This window comes from Pogona vitticeps, chromosome 5 (genome assembly GCF_051106095.1).
Source record: "Pogona vitticeps strain Pit_001003342236 chromosome 5, PviZW2.1, whole genome shotgun sequence".
Classification (NCBI taxonomy): domain Eukaryota; kingdom Metazoa; phylum Chordata; class Lepidosauria; order Squamata; family Agamidae; genus Pogona; species Pogona vitticeps.
In genome coordinates, this window is record NC_135787.1 from 71,055,880 (window position 1) to 71,077,213 (window position 21,334).

Here is a 21,334-nt window from a genome sequence, read left to right on the forward strand (position 1 = left end):
CTGTGTTTAATTGGCTCCTGAGTTTATAAGAGCCTAATGCCCTAACCTATTGTTGTTGTTATGTTATAGTTATCTAGGGGCTTATAGTAACAGACCCTTAGGCTCCAGGTTTAATGTTAGTCCCAACAATTCTGCTTATCAGTAAGATGGCAATTTGCCAGATTTCAGGTTAGCAGCGCCCCGAAATCACAAAGGAGTGTAAAAGTAATGCGAATTCACGTTGGAGCAACATTCCTTAGAAGGCAAGAATCCTGTAACTGGCAAGTAGAATGCTGTTCCTTTGCAGCTATCTTCAGGATGCACTTCATTGATTGTAAGATAAAAAGTAAAAGTTAAGTTTAAATGGAATGTGTGTTCTAGCTAATATAGACTTCATATTGCACTGTGAAGGCTGAGAAGTTTTGCACGTTACTTGTGAAGATAGCTTAAGTGGCCATGTTTTGCTGGCACCGAGGTCAGGGATTAGAACAGAAAAGATATTTCTGTTAAGGAGCAAGGAAATGAATTAATTAATCATTCAAAATCAATATTGCATGCAGATGAATTTTCCACGCAAAATTATGGCTTTAAGTTTCAGGTGGCCAGCTTAAAGGAGGATGTACACTTTTTAACTTCCTTTTTTTTCTTTCCTGATATGACTCTTCCTTCTTAAAAATGGGTAAAAATGTGCTGATCCTAATGAAAATTAAATTAGGTTTGAAAGGAAATTAAGTAAATGAAGCAACAAATGCCTCACAGAAAAATTAATGGTTTAGAAAAACCTTTTACTAGTTGCTAATTTTGAGTTTTGGGAGAGTATGATTACATATTCCTTATAAATAAAATTCTTTGCAACTTTGGTGTGATACTGGAATAAAAAGTGAGCAGGGAAAGTGTTACAAAAGAAGATCAGCTTTCCACAGTATTACGGTCTGAATGGTGGACATTTTTTTTCCTGGTGGCTTGAGACTGGAGTTCTGAATTTAGTGTTGAAGTTCTTTCTGAGCTGCCGGTTGGTTTTGGAGCCAGAACTGGCTGGCTCTCCTTCATTTCTGAAATGCTGCACGTAGACTTGTGGGAAAAGTTAAGTGTTCATGAGCAGCAGCGGCGTTGCAGATGAGGGCGGGTGAGGAGATATCGCTCTTGCTCCTGTCTCTTCTTTCGCCAGTGGTAATATTCTTAATGGAAGATCATCCCAATCAATACCTTCGGGCAGCTGTTAACTGACTGGGATAATGGAATCAAAATGAGTTAGTGCAAATTGCCGCTTTGGTATTAAAGATGCCTCTTCCCTATGGCAGTCAGGGGGCTGCTGAGACCCACAGGAAGGAACCGCTCATTGTATCAACCAACTATGTCAGAGCAGAAGAATCTCTTTGGCTGAGCTGGGTGCTGAATGGGGCGGCTGCTGTTCCTCTGGCCAGCAAGTTGGACAAGTGGGAGAAGGGAACTGTGGCCTGATTGTTGAGCACTTAAACCCAATCCCTAACCCTTGACAAGACCCAAGAAGAAAGAGCAAGAAGAGCAGTAGAAACAAAACAGCTGCTGCTATTCTCAAAGCCAAGGCAATGTCATCGCTCGTAAAGGAGGACCTCAATAAGAAGCTATTCAAATCCCTTGGGCAAAGCTTATGTGAGTTTATTGAAGTCGAGTGCTCAGGCCAGGATCGCTTCTACCTCTGTGTTTCAGGTAAATGTCTAGCCACCAGGTATCCATTATGGTGTAGTGCAGTGCCTAAGGGTGAGAGTTGGGTTTCAGCCGTTCTTGCTTCAAAATTGACCCGAAACATAATCTAGCAATATGATCTTGGCCTGTTTTTTCAGCCTCGGTTCCTTTATCTGCAGAAGAGGCATAATACTACTGATTCACCTACATCAAGAGGTGTTATTTCAGTGATTTGTTACTATGTATGTCGAGTGTTTTAAATATTAGATGTTATTTATTGTCTTTGCTATTATTTATTACCTGTGACTTATATGCCATTTCCAACAGTTTGTCACTTATTTCTAAATTAAGGCAGCACCTTAAAAAAAAAAAAAACCTCATTTCTTCAATCTAGATGTGACTTAAAATTCTTCAATGTAACAGACTAAGTCCCTCTTGGAAGTTTGAATGCAAAGAAACAAGTAATCAGTTTTTACAGCGCAACCCTATGTATAGTCCCTCAGACTAAATCACACAGAAGCCAGTGTGGTTTACTCCAAAGTAAGTGTGTATGGGATTGCAGTTCTGCTCAGTAAATGCTTATTATCCATTACTGTGTGAGCTGTAGGAAAATAGTTCAAATATTGCATCAGAGTAACTGATGTCTTGCTTCACAAATTCTGGCTGCAGCATTCAGCGTGGTGAAAAGGTCTCATGAAATCATTTTGAGATCAAGGTGCCCTGAATCATTTTGCCTGTATTGTTGGGTGCTTTCAAGCTCAAATTTATAAAATGTTCATGATTGTCTTGTACCTTCCAGTAATTAGGAACTATATTCACTTGTTCGGAACTAGATGGTTGATTTTTTTCTGAAGAAGAACACCAGAAAGATATGTATCTATGTAACTGTAGACTTGGATATATTCTGTTGGTTACTGTGTTTAACACAGAGAGATAGCTGGTTTTTGGATTTTGTTGTTATTTTGAAGGCTTTTACATTCTGGTTTACTGTTGCAGATGGTGATTTTGTTTTCGACATAAGTAAGACTACTGATTTTTAAGATAATTACTAGACTGCTTTGAGCCCTAATGTTTTCTGACTCCGCAACTGATACCAAACACTGTGTATCTTTATAGGTCAGTGATTTATCACCATAAGTTATTACTAATTGGACCATTTTGATAATCCAACAAATGGTGTAATCAGAAATTATTTGTATATGTGAAAAATCTCTTAAAATATCCCAGGAGACAATGATTCTCTCTCTCTCCTTTCTAGCTATAATATAAGCATCTGTGGCATGAAGCATTTAGATTTGTCACTGAGCTACATCTTGACAATTTGTTTTGAAAGCATTTCAATGTTTTGACCTGTTAGAAAAAATGAGGCAGGGGCTTCTCAAGGACATGTTAGAATAGAAATCAGACTAGGTGGTGAGTGCAAGAATAGTTAATTATCTGTAGCTAATAACTTGATATGAAACTCAGAGCAGTCCTGAAGAATTCCATTCCCTGAAAACTCTGCTCGTGTTCATATCAGGCCCATTCAAACAGTTCCTGTGTATCAAGGATTTTGAAATCTTTGATGCAAGACCAAAGTAACTTCCTGAAACTTGACATCCCTCAGAGTCTGCCTACGTGCTCTGCATTGGCATGCCATGGCAGTCTGCTGTGCCACCAGGCAAAAATGAAAGAAACTCAAACAAAAATTGGGAAAGTTTTTAGGGAGTTTCAGAACCTATTGCTGCCCCTGAAATGACTTTGCTTTGCCCAGGACTTTATTATCTTCACACTTCTGTTGACTTAAAAGGGAACTGAATTCAGTTTGAGAGTGGTGTGAAAATGGAAACTATGCAGTTTTCTCCCATTTCAAACATTATCGAAAGCAATTACCAGTCTCCAAATAACACTCCCAACACGTTTCACGCACTTGAAATGATACTGTATTCTCAAACAGCAGTCTTCAATGCAGCATATCGGAGCACTGTTGCAAATTATAAATTTCCAAAAGTAGCTCATGATACGTTAAAGGGCTTTGCTGTTCATAGAGAGGTAAAAGAGAATTAAATGTTTCCCCTGCACATACCTGACATTTCGTAAGTACCTAAAGTAGTTATTTGGTCCTGGTCAAAGTAATTTGGATTGTGGTCTAAAATAACTGTTCTGAGCATGCTTATCTGGAAACAAATTCCATTGGGATAAATGGTGTAGCTCCAAGTAAGTGAAAACATTTATTGATACTTCATAATTTACAAAGAAATATACACAAAAGACTCCCATCAACTGTTTAAATTAAATTTTTCCAAACAAATCCATAGAACAGGTGGGATCATGAACGCATCTGCTGATCCACGATTGTTACAAAGAGGGAGTCAAACCTATATGCATTCAGATTTTTCCATTCAGTATAGAACTTCCAAATGTATAGAGGGAGGGATTTGGAATTTCCTTAAGGTCTGTATGTGTCATCTTGGTGGACTATTGGATGGATGTTCAGAGATGAGGAGTGGAAACCATCAGGCTCCCAGCTGTCCTTCTTGCATTTACTTGGTCATCTGAAATTTGCCTTGTGTTTGCCCAAAATATATTTCCAAATTGTTATATAACTTTGATCAATGCATATTTCATAATGCTGGCAATGTTAAAGCAACTTTTCTCAATGCCCATGCAGTTTGTGTACTATGAAAAGTTCCTTAGAATAGACAAAGGTAACAAATCCATCTTAATGTTAGGAGTGAGAAGTAAAATACTGAGCAGTATCCTATTAGTAACCACAAAGCTTAACAGCTGTGTGGGTGGAGCACTTTTTAATTGCTCCAGCAATTTCCAGCTGTAGTTAAACGAGCCTGAGAATGCCCCACTGAACATTCCCTTGTGCAAATGGTGAAAAAGGCAACTGGACACACATGGAAAAAGCAAACAGGAATGACCACTGTTGACCATCATTCTTTCATATTCATGCTTTTAAAATTTACTTCTGATGTATATGCCAGACTGAAGACGTTTGAAAAATTTGTTTATTTGTAAAATAAACAAAAAGTGTTTGGGACAAAATAATACAGAAAATAAAATGCCAATTAGCATTTTTGGCCCAGCCAAATTAGACCAAAAAGAAAGCATGCATTATAGGGCAGTCCATAATGCAGAGAAGCAGAAGTGATGCATTCCTATTACAGTGGACCCCCGACTTACAGATGGCTCGACTTACAGACTTTTCGAGTTACAGACTTCTCTGGCTGCAAAATTTAGTTTCGAATTGCAGCCAGAGAATCAATCTACAGACCAGAAAAAAACCAAAATGGAACAAAAATGGAACAAAAACGGCTGGTTGCGGATTAATCAGTTTTCAATGCATTGTAGGTCAACGGAGACTCGACCTACAGACTTTTCGACCTGCAGCCACCGTTCCAATATGGATTAATTCCGTAAGTAGGGGGTCCACTGTATCCCATTGCTTTGGGAGAGGGGGCAGGGCAGATTGAAATAGTCATTGTGATTTTTTTTTTAAACCGTTTACTTGAATCCTGAACCATAGTCCTAATTCTAATCCTCAATATACTTGAATTCTGGCAGATGTCAAGAGATATCCCTACAAATTTCTCAATTATTGTTATGGGACACAGATGAAATAATAATCACACATATATGAGAACGGGTTCAACAGTATCTATTAGCTACAGCTTATACAGCATTGGTGTTGCACAGATCAAGAATAATGAGCATCATTGTGCTTGCTGGCCACTTCTCTACCCCAAACTATACTGGCATAACTTTGTGAATTGCAGGAGTCTTTATCCCATTGCATCACAGTCCCTTCTAGCAACCTGAGTGTGTGGCAGGCTGGCTAGTCCCTGAACTGAGGTGATGCCTTTATGTCCCACTGCAAGATCTCTTATGGGGAGCCTCCTTTTAGGAAGCTCTCCAACTATGCTAGCTAACTCGCAAAATGGAATGGGCACAATGCTTCCTGTGGTTGTAATGAAAAAAGGGGACAAAGATAACGCACATGTAAAACAATTTAAGCAACTTTATTACTATGAAGGCAAAAGATCCATCATTAAGGACTGTAGTAGCTAAATGACATCACCAACAGGAAAATGTTTTCAGTAATTAAAGACTTCCTCCTTCATTCTTCAACTACTACTGTATGTCTTCCATGTACAGTGGTGCCTCGCATAACGATGTTAATTGGTTCCAGAAAAAAAAACGTTATGTGAAAACATCGTTATGGGAAGCACCATTTCCCATAGAAATGCATTGAAAACCGGTTAATCCGTTCCAACTGGAACGGATTATCCGGTTTTTTCCCTCCCCCCGCGGCTTGGATCTGACCCATGGTGGCTACCTCAGCCATGGCTGGACTCCCTAGAGCCCGGCCATGGCTGGGGTAGCCGCTGCGGTTACCCTTTAAGCGGCGGGGACAGGCTGGGGGGTGGATCGGGGAGCTTGAAGCCTCTCCGTGCCGCCTACCCAGGTCGTTCCCGGACTTCTGGAAGTCCGGGAACGACCTGGGTAAGCAGCGCTGGGAGGCTTCAAGCTTCCCGATCCACCCTCCAGCCTGTCCCCGCCGCTTAAAGCCTCCTTGCGCCGCCTACCCAGCCCGTTCTCGGACACCTAGGTGTCCGAGAACGGGCTGGGTAGGCGGCGGGGAAGGCTACCGGCATCGGGGACAGGCTGGGGGGTGCACCGGGGAGCTTGAAGCCTCTCCGCGCCGCCTACCCCCGCCGTTCCCGGACTTCTGGAAGTCCGGGAACGGCGGGGGGTAAGCAGCGCGGGAAGGCTTCAAGCTTCCCGATCCACCCTCCAGCCTGTCCCCGCCGCTTAAAGCCTCCTTGCGCCGCCTACCCAGCCCGTTCTCGGACACCTAGGTGTCCGAGGACGGGCTGGGTAGGCGGCGGGGAAGGCTACCGGCATCGGGGACAGGCTGGGGGGTGCACCGGGGAGCTTGAAGCCTCTCCGCGCCGCCTACCCCCGCCGTTCCCGGACTTCTGGAAGTCCGGGAACGGCGGGGGTAAGCAGCGCGGGAAGGCTTCAAGCTTCCCGATCCACCCTCCAGCCTGTCCCCGTCGCTTAAAGCCTCCTTGTGCCGCCTACCCAGCCCGTTCTCGGACACCTAGGTGTCCGAGGACGGGCTGGGTAGGCGGCGGGGAAGGCTACCGGCATCGGGGACAGGCTGGGGGGTGCACCGGGGAGCTTGAAGCCTCTCCGCGCCGCCTACCCAGGTCGTTCCCGGACTTCCAGAAGTCCGGGAACGGCGGGGGTAGGCGGCGCGGAGAGGCTTCAAGCTCCCCGGTGCACCCCCCAGCCTGTCCCCGATGCCGGTAGCCTTCCCCGCCGCCTACCCAGCCCGTTCTCGGACACCTAGGTGTCCGAGAACGGGCTGGGTAGGCGGCACAAGGAGGCTTTAAGCGACGGGGACAGGCTGGAGGGTGGATCGGGAAGCTTGAAGCCTTCCCGCGCTGCTTACCCCCGCCGTTCCCGGACTTCCAGAAGTCCGGGAACGGCGGGGGTAGGCGGCGCGGAGAGGCTTCAAGCTCCCCGGTGCACCCCCCAGCCTGTCCCCGATGCCGGTAGCCTTCCCCGCCGCCTACCCAGCCCGTTCTCGGACACCTAGGTGTCCGAGAACGGGCTGGATAGGCGGCGCAAGGAGGCTTTAAGCGGCGGGGACAGGCTGGAGGGTGGATCGGGAAGCTTGAAGCCTTCCCGCGCTGCTTACCCCCGCCGTTCCCGGACTTCCAGAAGTCCGGGAACGGCGGGGGTAGGCGGCGCGGAGAGGCTTCAAGCTCCCCGGTGCACCCCCCAGCCTGTCCCCGATGCCGGTAGCCTTCCCCGCCGCCTACCCAGCCCGTTCTCGGACACCTAGGTGTCCGAGAACGGGCTGGGTAGGCGGCACAAGGAGGCTTTAAGCGACGGGGACAGGCTGGAGGGTGGATCGGGAAGCTTGAAGCCTTCCCGCGCTGCTTACCCCCGCCGTTCCCGGACTTCCAGAAGTCCGGGAACGGCGGGGGTAGGCGGCGCGGAGAGGCTTCAAGCTCCCCGGTGCACCCCCCAGCCTGTCCCCGATGCCGGTAGCCTTCCCCGCCGCCTACCCAGCCCGTTCTCGGACACCTAGGTGTCCGAGAACGGGCTGGGTAGGCGGCGCAAGGAGGCTTTAAGCGGCGGGGACAGGCTGGAGGGTGGATCGGGAAGCTTGAAGCCTTCCCGCGCTGCTTACCCCCGCCGTTCCCGGACTTCCAGAAGTCCGGGAACGGCGGGGGTAGGCGGCGCGGAGAGGCTTCAAGCTCCCCGGTGCACCCCCCAGCCTGTCCCCGATGCCGGTAGCCTTCCCCGCCGCCTACCCAGCCCGTTCTCGGACACCTAGGTGTCCGAGAACGGGCTGGGTAGGCGGCGCAAGGAGGCTTTAAGCGGCGGGGACAGGCTGGAGGGTGGATCGGGAAGCTTGAAGCCTCTCCGCGCTGCTTACCCAGGCTGTTCCCGGACTTCCAGAAGTCCGGGAACAGCGGGGGTAGGCGGCGCGGAGAGGCTTCAAGCTCCCCGGTCCACCCCCCAGCCTGTCCCCGGAGCTCGGAAGGGAATTGTCGGCAGGGGACGGTGGCTTCGGGGTCCTTCCGAGGCCACAGCCCACTGCCGACATTTTCCCCCAGCTGAGCAGCGGGGCTTCAAAGCTCCCGCCGCTCAGCTGGGGGAAAATGGTGCCTATGGGGAAAAATCGCAAAGCGATTTTTCCCCATAGGCAAGATCGTTGTGCGATCGCAAAAGCGATGGCAACGAAGCCATCGTTATGCGATTTTTTCGTTATACGGGGCACTCGTTAAGCGAGGCACCACTGTAATGCAATGGATTACTCACAAGTCAGACAAGCTGTCCTGAAAGACAAAATTCTTTAATTACCCCAAATTTCCTCCAGACAATGATGGCATTCATCATAATTTATGCAGTAGGATTTTGGCCATTGCCTTAAAAAAACCCAAGAGTCACATTTGATTGTTTTAATTCAGGGTTATTGTATGCCAAATTAGGTAATTTATAATTATAGCAAAAGGCAGCCTACAAATATTATAATTACATTATCATACTTGTTATAGTTAATAATAATAGTTGTATCTGAAAGCCACAACTACTTTTGGAGTTTGTGGAACTTAATTCTTAGTAAATGTACATTGGAAGATGTTCACAATGTAAGGTAAAGGTAAAGGTTCCCCTTGACAATTTTTGTCCAGTCGTGTTCGACTCTAGGGGGCGGTGCTCATCCCCGTTTCCAAGCCATAGAGCCAGCGTTTGTCCCAAGACAATCTTCTGTGGTCACATGGCCAGTGCAACTTAGACACAGAACGCTGTTACCTTCCCACCAAAGTGGTCCCTATTTATCTACCTGCATTTGCATGCTTTTGAACTGCTACATTGGCGGGAGCTGGGACAAGCGACGGGAGTTCACTCCATCGCGTGGATTCGATCTTATGACTGCTTGGTCTTCTGACCCTGCAGCACAGACTTCTGCGGTTTAGCCCGCAGCGCCACCACATCCCCTGTTCACAGTGTAACCCTATGCATATTTGTTCAGATGTCCCATTAAGTTAAGTAGGGTTTCTCTCAAGTAAATGTGCACATGATGGTAGCCCAAGGCTGTGTTCACCAAGCCAACAAAAAATTAGATATTTCTCAGTTGTATTCAATTATTGTATTGTATCTAAAACGGGTCTTCAGCATAGTTACTAACAAAGAATAACCCCACTAAAGAGTTAGATTTATGTCTGAGCAAATATGGGTAAGTTTGTATTGGTTGCTTTAGAAAAGCAAAATGAGACTAAATTGATAAAATAATCAATGTGATTATTTTTAAAAAATGATCAACAGGTTTATGCTGTAAATCTCTATGTGTGTGAGAAACACCTGACCATTCTAGAATATATGAATACCCATTAATTAAGAACAATGCAGTTCTGAAAAAAATAACCTCAGCAATTACTGCCAGATTCTATAGGACAACCATATCCATCATGTATCCCATGAGATTTCTAGGAGCATATGGCCAGCAATTGCTTAAAATACACATACTGGACTAGCTGATTAAGACAAGACTTATATTCTTGTGAGCAGTTCATCTGAAGCTCATATACTGATTTTGGATTCACAACAAAAACAAAAACAACAAAATAATGTTTAACATTTATGTTATGCCTTTAACATTTATGTTAAACACTATATGAATTTCAGGTTTGGAGTACCGTACGTATGCCAAGCTTTGTTTCTTGCATTTCTTCCAAATCTTTCAGAAGACACTCTGCATTTGATATAAGGCACAAAAAGATATTTGACTCCTAGTTCTTCAATAGGCATACAACACTTCACAAAAGCTCCAGTCAGCACGCTGGACAGCTCCAACAAAGCAAGATGTATTATCCTATGCTTGAGATCGTTGTTGGTGTTAAACTTGTATCATTTTTTTAAAAAAAGAATATTGTGTTGATTCAAAGCAGTATAGCAGGCTAATCTCAGACACCATAGGCTATGAAATGTATAGCAGACAAGCTACAAAAGGACAATAACATTCTTTCTGAAAATGAGAACATGTAATCAATGTATAAAAGCCAGAGGGACTGTACGTAACTATGAGAAAGCTCAGCTGAACTGAAATTGTTCATTAAATTTTAAACTTGCTCTGGAATTAATAGTCAAAAATTAAGTTCTCTTCCAAATTCTTCTCTTGTGTTTCTTAAACACTGTACACTCCCTGAAAAAAAAACTTTGTATGATTCGACAAATAACAGAAGAGACAAATGAACAAGAACATTTTTTCATATTATTGACTATGATTTCAAGGGCTATATTAACAGGTCAAGATGTATAATATGACATAGTGGACAATTGCTAACTTTAAAAACTAAGCCTTTCCATTTGCAATCAATGCGAGGCCTTTGATTGTGGTCTCTGATGTAGTGGATTGATGTTGGGGAAAGGGAAGCCACAGAATTCCTGTACAGAAGCATTAACATATGCAGAATGATGCATCTCTAGAATTAACTGATTGGCTCTGGACTATGTTGTACTTAGTCCCCCTTGAAATCCAATGGAATGCATGTCTAATTTATTAATTTCAAAGAAGTTGAGCGAAAGTAGCTTAGAATGTAATTCTATACATATCTATTAACTAGCAAGTTTATCTGAGCTCAAATTCACTCAATACCAGGTAAATGATAACAGAAACTGCAACCTCAGTCTAGATCCAATTCATTATCATTACTTCTACAACTTTTTAGATTCACCAACCATTCTGAAATGTCAGAAAACCTTGTTTAAAACACCTTGGGTTTCACCTGCAATTCAGGTGTTAGAACTTGGGAAATGTTAGTACTTGTTATGACCAGCAATGTTTTTACATCTCATTGCAGAGCCTTTTGCATCCAACCCTGCCATAGAACGAATTTCCATGTTTCTTCATAAAGTACTGTGCCACTCCCCCCCTCGGCTGACCCGAGGTCAATTTTGTCAGTTGGCACCAGCAGATGTTAACAGCATGGTAGCTGCCATTTTGTGGTCAGGAGTCTCCTTCCAGAAAACCACAGTGACTTTTGTGGGTGTCTTCCTGTGCCAGGACTCCCAGCCAATGAAGGCTGGTAGTGAGGGGTTGCTTTCACAGGTAGACAGGACGGAAGGGGTTTTCATTCATTACCGTTTCACATGTCAGATTTGTGTCCATCTATTGCTCCCATAAACACTAACCCTTTCCCCCTGTGTAAAATTGTGTGCAATGTTGCTGACAAAAGATGGTATATTATCAGATTGGAAGCAGGCTTCTGCAACCTTAATAATTACGTTATTAGGATCTTTAATAATATTTCCAGTATAGACATGGGAACAGTATTGGCATCTGGGTCTGGCAGAATGTCTGGCTCTTGTGTCAGTGTCTCTGTTTGGAAGATCTATTGTTGCTGGTGAATAATCCTGCCACATTGGGTGTTTGTCTGCATGCAAGTACATGCCTTCTATGTATGTAAAACCATTTCGAGATGTAGCATTGCCCAGGATGGGCTATAGATAACGGATGACACATTTGAGTTGTATTAACTGAGAACTGTGTTTTATTGTTATTCTTAATTTGTCTCATAGAAAATTTTCCATATCATTTCCATCGAGCCCTACTGGTATGCTTGATCACTTCCTTGAGTGGGTACTTTACTCTGATAAATGTCTGTGTTAGATCTCCAAGCTGAGAATCTCTATACTCTCAGTCTGGACAGATCCAGTTATATCATAGAGCTCGGCTGTAGATGATAGATTTAGTAGTGTATTCTGAGTGGAAACAGGATGATATCCATGTTAATACATCTCTGCAGATATTATAAGATGGTTTGTGGTTTTTATGTGCCATTAGATTGCTTCTGACTTATGGCAACTCTTGTAGGCTTTTCAAGATACAGTGGACCCTTGACTTACAGATGGCTTGACTTACAGACTTTTTGAATTACAGACTTCTCTGGCCGCAAAATTTAGATTTGACTTGCAGACTGAGATTTGACTTACAGACCAGAAAAAACCAAAATGGAACAAAAACGGCCTGTTACGGGATTAATCGGTTTTCAATGCACTGTAGGTCAATGGAGACTTGACTTACAGACTTTTTGACTTGAGAACCGCCTTCCAATACAGATTAAGTTCTCAAGTCAAGACCCCACTGTATGTGAGATGTTCAAAGAATGGCTTATCATTGTCACCACCACTCCAGTGCGTTTCTATAGCAAAGCAGGGATTTGAACCCAAGTCTCCTGAGTCATAATAATCCAACACTCTACCCTCTCTACCCTGTTGGCTTTCAGTATAAGATGATATAAGATAGAAAATGCCTGCTAAAAGCAAGATGACTTATCAGTTTTCAGACAGTGATGCACTCTTCGAGGAATGGAGGCTTCACTTTTATATGTATTTTCCCAATTGGCAATTTTCTTCTTATTTGGAATGGAAAGAACTTGAGAGTAAAAATATCTGAATGTAAGAAAAGCCAAATTTGACAATTGTCTATCTAAACCCACGACTTTGAGGACTCAACTCTGATAAGTTTTAATTTGAATCCTTAAAAGTCTGGGTTTGCATTTAGCATATTTATACTGAATTAGGGTTCCTGTCTCTTTCTGGAAAACTCCTCAACTTCAACACATATATAATAGATTTCTCTGTTGGATATGGCCATAGTAGATAGGTGACAAATTGTTTCAGTTCAGTTTTGCAAAATTTGCCAAAATCCACAAATCTTGCCTTTTGGAACGGAAAGAACATGAGGTTCAAAAAATCTGAAGGTAGTAAAAAGCAAAGCGGACATACTTCTGCATCCCTAGATCCTACTCATTAATTAGCATCACAACTTGTTTCAAACAATTAATGAGAATTTTTTTTCCTCATAAGGCCAAATTAAATACATGAAATACATGAGGCCAAAATAAAGCTTAATTCGGATAAGACAGGGATGCTTTATTCAAAAGGCAGACAAAAATGTGGTTTAATCCCCTTCAAGTGTTGCTAGTTGTATGCTTCCCTTGAAGTCTCAGGTTTACAGCTTGCTTACTTTTAATGATCCTCAAGGGCCTTTTCTCTGTCCTTTCAATATCTGAAGCATATTTGGTGAAAATATGGGAGAATTATCTGTCAAGGGCAGGGGTCTCAAACTCAATTTACCTGGGGACTGCTGAAGGCAGAGTCTGGGTGAGGCTGGGCCACATGAGATTTTCCGCCAAGCAGAGCAAGAGGCCAAGGAAGCTGCCCAGGAGTTTCTTTAGTCTGACTGGGGCTGTGAGGAGCCGGAGGAGGGGCGCGCGAGCCCTCATTGCCGGCCACGACCCCCTCCGGCTCCTTCTTCACTACCACCAGAAGCAGGAGCAGGATGAAGAAGCGGAGAAGGGAGGGAGTGCCAGCGACCACCTAGCCGGGGGGAGGGCACAACATAAAATTTTTTAAAGCCCTCACAAAATCGCCTTGCCAAAGGAGAAAAGCTCCCATCAGTACCCACGAAATTAAACAGAATGGGGCAGGTCCCCCCACAGGTGCACGCGGGCATGCATGCATGCACACAAACACACACACACACGGAGGTCCGGCAACCTTCCTCTGAGGGCCCCCCTCAAAAAAAGACACACTCAGCAGCAGCAGCTACCCCCCACCACAACAGAGGAGCAAACTTTTCGAGGCAAGCCCAGGCAGCCTCCAGAGCCGAGGCGGCTCAAGTAGGACGAAGAGGAGGAGTAGGAAGCACCACTGGGTGTTGAGGCGGCCGCTGGCCAGGCTGGTGCTGGGTGTGCTGAGAAAGAAAGAGAGCCAGAGAGCCACTTCCCTGGAAGAGGAGGCAGCAGCAGCAGCTGCTGTTGGAGGCACTCTTCGAGGACGGGCTGGGAGCGAGCTCTGCTCTCAGGCATTGCTCGGCAGTGGCTCAGGTGCTCGGGGAAAAGGGATGGCAGCGCACCTTGCTTGCCGGCTCTCCCCCAAGACGGCGCCTCATGCACCCTCCATCCAGACCTGCAGCCGGCAGACAGGCGAGCTGGCTGGCAGGCTGCAGTTCTGGATGGTGGGTGCAAGAGGTACTGTCTTGGGAGAGAGCTGGCGAGCGAGGCAAGGCTTTTTTTTTGACTCTTGACAGCAGAGGATGCGTGGGTGCTTTGGGGGGGCAGACAAGGCGAGGGCCACAAACTATCATCCAGAGGGCTGCAAATGGCCCCTGGGCCACATGTTTGAGACCCCTGGTCAAGGGGAAAGAAGGCAAGTGCCATCTCTAATTAAAGTGTACTCATTTAAATAGGCTTTGGGTATCTTAGTTACCCAAAATTTTCAATGTTATTGTTAACCATGAGTTATGATTTTAATAGAAAACTGGAATATACACTTAATAAATTGATATACACTATTGTGCATGTGTGCTACTACTTTGTCTTGCAGTGACAAAAGCTGAAGAAGTGCAAATATCTATGGTGAAACACTTTAGAACAGGCCTTGATGAAAACTATGAAATATCTGAAAAATGGTTTCTTGATGATTTGGAGATGATTGATGGGAAAGAGCCTGATTCTGTGAGTGCTACATTTTAGTATAAGGCATGCTTATCCCGCAATTTGTGCTATAATAGTTGATGAAAATGATGACTATAAGAAGTTATATCAAAATAACACCATGGGATTTCAGGTTCAATATTTTGCAGTATTTCCATGGCTTATATGCTCAAACATGCACATTGAGTGTTGAGGCATGTGGCATAAATGCCTATCAAATTGTCTGTGGTCTCTCTCATAAAGTTGACACCAGCTTATGCCAACCAAGTGTAACCTATTTGAAATTTGTCACACTAATTCTGAATTTCATGAACTGGCCCTCAATATACTGTCCTTGCCTACATGGTTTGACTGAAACCTCAGTCCCCACAAGAATGAATTGTCTAAGATCTGTAATAATAGCTTGTGCTATCTTGCCTTTAACTGTGGTCAGATGAGTCCCAAAGAATAATCAGTTTCAGCTGGCAAGACACACAGAATGTCCATGTGTTCGAAAACCTCAAACACAGTTGGCCACAGAAGTTCTGACAGCTATTGTCCTGTTAATCCATCCATGCTCTCCACCCGTCTTACAGCGAGGCATATTTCAAGAACAAACTGAAACTACTCAAATATTTCTCATTCAGCAAAAATGGTCCTGACTTTAGTGGAAAGTGGCATATGTTCTTTCCCTCTTGAATGGCTGGCGCCGTTTTTAAAAAATTCAAACAATTTAGTGTATCGGAAATATTTCCAAAGGCTATTTTGTCCTTATGAATAATTCATTAACCCACACAAAAGCTGCAGGAGGAGAGCCTAATAAAGGTTTTAATGGCTGTCAAACAAGGAATGATCAGGGTCCTGCCTATCCCCTTATTCATTCATGTCCTGTTTGTATCTTTTTAGGATAATCCATGGTTTGATATGCATTTCAAGAAAGTCTACAGTTGGGAAGCTTATAGCTGTGCATCTAAATATGCCTTTGCACGAACCATAAATAAATTGAATGAGAGGTACCTGCAGAAGGACTTGAAGATCGTGAACTTTGATTTTACTTACATCAACGACGAGGCACTCTGGTCATCCAGCAATGGAGACTGTGTAGTACTTATGAAGATCTGCTTCTATGCCTCCAACCTTTTGTGTTTGTCTCTGTGCCCTTTGCCAGGTTGACTGTTATCAATTTCACCAGATTTGAAGAGCATTTGTAATTAAAATTTTACAACAACAGTAGCTATTCAGTACAGTGCCAGGACTTCTATTTTTCAGAACAGTAACGTTTTGTAAAATTCCAATTCTCTTAGAAATATATTCTTGACTGTATGTATGAAATGCTAATTTCCTAACCACTCATTTCAGCACAATGAAGAACATATTCAGGGTGTCATACTATACTCAGCTACCTGTGTATAAGGCTCATTGAATTCTATGGTGTTTATTTCTAAGTGCATATAGATGAAAACTTATGTTGATATTATATCAGTGTAGCTACCATAAACTATTGTAATTTCCAATTGCCATTTATGGGCACAAAAGCTGGGCAGTTAAGAAAGCTGATGGAGAAAAATGGTTTGTTGGAAATGTGGTGCTGGAGGAGAATTTTGCAGATACCCTGGACTGCCAAAGACAGACAAATGGGTCAAGTCTGAATCAAATTCAGGAGACAAGAGACTTGAAATCGAGGTTGTCCTACTTCGGGCACAATCAGAGAAGGCAAGATTCTCTGGAAAAGACAATGATGCTCGGAAAGGTTGAAGGCAGCAGGAAAAGAGGAAGACCAAACATGAGGTGGATTGATTGCCTTAAAAAAGATGTATTTGAGGACAGAACATTTTGAAGATCGCTCTTTCATGAGGTCACCATAAGTTGAGGACAACTTGATGGCACATAGCAACAACAACACTTATCCTGACGCCTCCCAAAGTGTCTTAGGAATTGTAATTTGGTAGAAAGTAATATTCAGGAGTTAGTATCCCTCTCACACACACCACCCAAACCTTTCCTGCTGTGCATGCAATCACTTACAGTGGAATAAGGAAAGGAAAAGAGTTGGTACATAGTACCATAAGACAATTTTTTTAAAAAACATCTCTGACCTGAGAACGGGAGTACAACACACATGCACACTCCTAGCTGCAAGACTGTTCCCAATAAACTTACACAGTTTTTCCCCAGTAAAACCAAACCAAGTCCATCATCTCTCTCTCAACATAACAGGTAGATAAATCAACATTTGCTCTCTATGTTTGTACTGAGATTGGTTTCATTCCACTTTGGTTGTCAGCTAATTATCATTTAAAAGTCATACTAAGGTGATACTTTTATCAGCCTGAATAAAAAGGCACCAAGTGTGCAAAAACACACAAAAAGCAAACATTTTGAGAAAACACACTCGTCATCAGTCAGAAGTACAACCAACCCTTGACTTACAATCTGCCCTAGTTACAAACCTTTCGACTTACAAACCGCTCTGATAGAAAAATATTGACGACTTGCAAACAGTTTCGAGTTACGAACCAAAAAAATGCGCGGGAAGTGGGGAAAGCATGAAATTTGAATTTTCAGTTAACCATTGGCCAGTGAAGAGGGTGCCTGTCTGCTTCCTCACTCTTTCCAGCATTTTGAGAGTGGATTTGGAGACAGTCTTCAGACTGCCTGGTACTGCCTGGTACAGTGTTGTACGGACTGTATTTTTATTTTTTGGCTTTTTTTAAAAAAAATATTTTTGGATGTTTAAAAGGTGTTTCCTCCCTCCTTTGCTGCCCCCTTTTCCCCCAAAAGGTGCTTGTATTGGCTTGTCTTGATTGAAAAGGTGCTTTTCAAGGTGATCTGTTGTCTGAAAGGTGCTTGGTTTTTCCCAAAAGGTGCTTGTCTTGGCTGAAAAGGTGCTTTTCAAGGTGTTCTGTTGAAAAGGTGTCCGTTCCCTTCTTCCCTCCCTCTTTTCTTTCCTTTTTTTTAACCTAAGTCATCTTAGGATAAAAGGAAAAAAAATTCTGCCCCTAGTGGTAGGAACGGATTAACCGGCTTTGCATTAGTTCCTATGGGAACTATGCTTCGACTTACAAACAGTCCCTCGACCTAAGAACCAAAAACAGCCGGAATGGATCAACTGGTTTTCAATGCATTCCTATGGGAAAATGCTGATTCGACTTACGAACTTTTCGACTTACAAACTTCCTTCTGGAATGGATTAAGTTTGTAAGTCAAGGGTTGACTGTAAAAAGTAAGCAGGGTGGCAGAAAGGGAAGGGGGGAAAGGAGGAGGAAGCTGGTTCTTAAGTCAGTGTTTGGTGATGTTATAAGAAGTAGCCACAGGGTGGGCTTATAGATTCTTTGCTCTAAATGTTTTACCTGAGGCTGTCTGACCCTGTTGATCTAGCATGGCTACTCAGACAGAGAATTTGTTCCTCTCCTTTCATTGCAACACATCTCTTATTTTTAAAGAACAGGTGTTGTTTAAAGAAGCAGTTCAAAAATATTTCAAAACACGTTCACAAAAACATGTTTAAAATAATCTGTGTTGATTTTTTTCTTTTAGTAGAACTAAGACTGAAAACCTCCAGCTCGAGCCCTTTGCAAGAGAGCTTCACACTGATCAAAGTCCACTTTGAAAATCAGCTCCAACTCTTTCAAAAATGTTGGGGAAAAACCTGTTGAAAAGTGTGCCTTAAAAAAAGTAGCTGAGCACTAATTTCGAAACCTTTGTGTGAGGGTTCAGTATTACGGGCTTCTGTCACACCCAATAAAGGACGAGATGGATGTGTAAAATCAACAGCTTCAGTATTTATTGTAACACCAACTTTAACTGGACCATCTAGCCCAACGGGGTTTAAAGTCTCTTGTGGCTCAAACCGTGGCCGCAAGGGTGTCCATAAGTCATCCACAAACGGGTTACTATTTTCCGCAGTCCACGGTGCTGTTAGCTCCTTCACAGGCACCGGCACATCTCCCACTTCCTCTTCAACGGGGATTAAGGGCAGAGTTTCCTCGTCATCGCTCCACCCCCATAAAGGGGACCCATCTGCGGTGTCTGCCAACCGAGGCCCGGGCAAACTCCCATCTTTTGCAACTCCGCAAGATGCCATGCCTTTTTGCGTTCTAATTCCTTAGCCACTGCTTCCCTCTCTTCCCTTAGTTTACGGCGCCACTCCTTGGCCTCGGTTTCCCCCCAATACGAAGGTCGGGGGTTCAGCCCTTGGCATCTCCGTCTTTCGGCTTCCTCATGGGGCACTCTCACCTGCTCCCATTTGCCAGTCCACGGATCCTCCACCAAGATCCATTCCCAGACGCCTGGGATTCTTCCTTCTTCTCTCTTATATCTCCCAGCCCAGCCTCTATCTCCTCCCTCTCTTTTCCCGCCAAAACTCTCCCAGGTCTCTGGGTAAGGGTTAACTCTTTCAGCACCTGCCCCAGGTCGCTGGTATCTACCCCTTTGTTTGCCTTATTCCGCTCCTGGTTGATCTTCCCCCAGTCAGGGGTCTCCAACTCTTTATCTTCCCACAGCGGTGGTGAAGGAGGGGGAGATGTCTGGGTGTGTTGGGCCCACGATGGGAGCGACGGCGCTCCTACATAGGCCTCCACCTTGGGGGCCTCACACTTTGGATCTATGTCTTTTGTAATGAAGGCTCATTCCCCTGCTAATCCACTCCAAGTATTGACTATCTTTCAAAACAAGTATTTAAAAATGTTGATGAAATATTTCAAAAAGTGTTTATACCTTGCTTTGTCTGAATGGCAGTAAAATACTGATATCATCAGTGCACCACTGGGTATACACAGTGGAACAAATGCTCCATCTGCATGAGCCCTTATTCTATGAGAAGGTCTGGTTTAGTGCATCTTATATACAGTATAATACACCACAGACAGCTGAATAGTCAGCATACATTCTTTTTCAGAGTATTGTATAGTTCCTTAATTAGAAATACTTGGAATCCAATGTGCAGCTGTAATACAAATACATGTGATTCCCTGCATGTCTGATTAGGAAACTGCTGAATACAGTGGTGCCTCTGAGAGGATTCATACTCTGTGTCTCCAGCCTGGAGTTTCCTGCTAGAAACAACTGAGGAGCTTGCCTATCAGCAAAGTATATAGGCTTGCAGATTTAATAAATATATCTAGTCTTCAGCAATGATAGCGATAGAGCTTAAAAACCTCCAAGTGCTAGCAATGTAGGCTTTGGTTTACATACTGTAATCCATGGAATGAATATGATTGCATTTGTTACATGTCAGGTTTGTGGCTACAAGCTTCAGTTTGACTCCATGTACAGTGGTGCCCCGACATACGACCATAACCCGTTCCAGAAGATGGATGTAACTTGAAATAGTCATAAGTCAAAGCACCATATCCCATAGCAATGCACTGAAATGCAATTAATCCGTTCTGGCCAAAGAAAAAATCACTGCAAGACCCATCGGAAATGCTATTAATCCCTTCCAACCGAAAGGGGGGGGGGACAATCAAACATGCAAGACCCATTGGAAATGCAAAGAAAATAAAGGAAAAAGCAAATGGACTGCATTGGAAATGCAAAGAAAACAAAGGGAGCACATAGGAAATACAAAGAAAACAAAGGAAAAAGCAAAGGGAACACATCAGAAATGCAAAGAAAACAAAGGGAGCACATCGGAAATGCAAAGAAAACAAAGGGAAAAGCAAAGGGAACACATCAGAAATGCAAAGAAAACAAAGGGAGCACATTGGAAATGCAAAGAAAACAAAGGGAAAAGCAAAGGGAGCACATTGGGAATGCAAAAAAAGGAGCACATCAGAAATGCAAAAAAAGAGAGCAAAAAGCAAGGGAAGCATGCAAGACCCATCAGAAATGGGGGGGACGACCCAAAAGCAACCAACACAAAAGCAACCAAACCCGCCAAGACCCATCAGAAATGGGGGGAAAATAAACAAACCCCCAAGACCCATCAGAAATGGGAAAAAAACTCCAAAAAAAAAAAAACAACCAAAGCCCCCAAGACCCATCAGAAATGGGGGGGGACAAAAAGCAACCAAACCCCCCAGGACCCATCACAGCACAGAAACATAACCCCCCAACCCAAAACTATGCTGCAAAAACACCCAGAAAAGTTTTTAAAAAGCAGAAAGCAGCACCTTACCTTACCAAGCAGTCCGAAGCCTCTGCTGATCACACACTCTTTAACCATTGGGGTGAAAGAGCTACAAAGAAGCAGCCTTTTCGCCACCTACAGTTAGCAATTTGAATTTCCCGCCTTTTTCACGGCCTTTTTGTGTTCGTAACTGGAAGTTCCGGCCGCAAGTCAAAGCAAAATTTTATGGTTGGAGCTGGTTGTAACTCTAAATGGTCTTATGTTGGGACGTGCGTAAGTCAAGGCACCACTGTAATCTGGAAACGTTTGCACTCTACTAATTCTACCTTTTGTCTTTACTACATTACATTGATTATGATTCAGTTCAGAATTAAGAAATTTCCACATAATGCTTGAAGAAAATTTGTGCCTATAAATACCTATGATATTTATTAAGCACAAATTTTCTTCAACCATTGTGTGAAAATTTCTTAATTCTAAATTGAATCAATAATAAATTGATTATCTATGATATTTACTAAGATCCAAGTGAATGTCCATTCTCAGCATCTGGATAGGAGAAGCCCCAGCCACGTGAAGTCACTTAATAATGTATTTTCCTAGTTTATATGGACATGTTAAAAACATCCCTATA

General features: G+C 43.6%; 1 protein-coding gene across 1 annotated transcript; it reads left to right on the forward strand.

Moving 5' to 3' along the window:
- The first annotated feature begins 1,547 nt into the window (after nucleotides 1–1,547).
- Nucleotides 1,548–15,827, forward strand: EXOC1L (exocyst complex component 1 like). The gene is made up of 3 exons (XM_020792534.3): nucleotides 1,548–1,668; nucleotides 14,542–14,672; nucleotides 15,537–15,827. Exons 1-3 carry the CDS (start codon nucleotides 1,548–1,550, stop codon nucleotides 15,801–15,803), a joined length of 519 nt encoding a protein of 172 aa, XP_020648193.1. The 3' UTR covers nucleotides 15,804–15,827.
- The last annotated feature ends 5,507 nt before the right edge of the window (nucleotides 15,828–21,334 follow it).

Bases quoted from the DNA above. Each gene is read 5' to 3' on its own strand.
- EXOC1L (XM_020792534.3), top strand. From the start codon at position 1,548: ATGTCATCGCTCGTAAAGGAGGACCTCAATAAGAAGCTATTCAAATCC. The intron at 1,669-14,541 runs GTAAATGTCTAG...TTTGTCTTGCAG, and splicing joins CTTCTACCTCTGTGTTTCAG to TGACAAAAGCTGAAGAAGTG. The intron at 14,673-15,536 runs GTGAGTGCTACA...GTATCTTTTTAG, and splicing joins ATGGGAAAGAGCCTGATTCT to GATAATCCATGGTTTGATAT.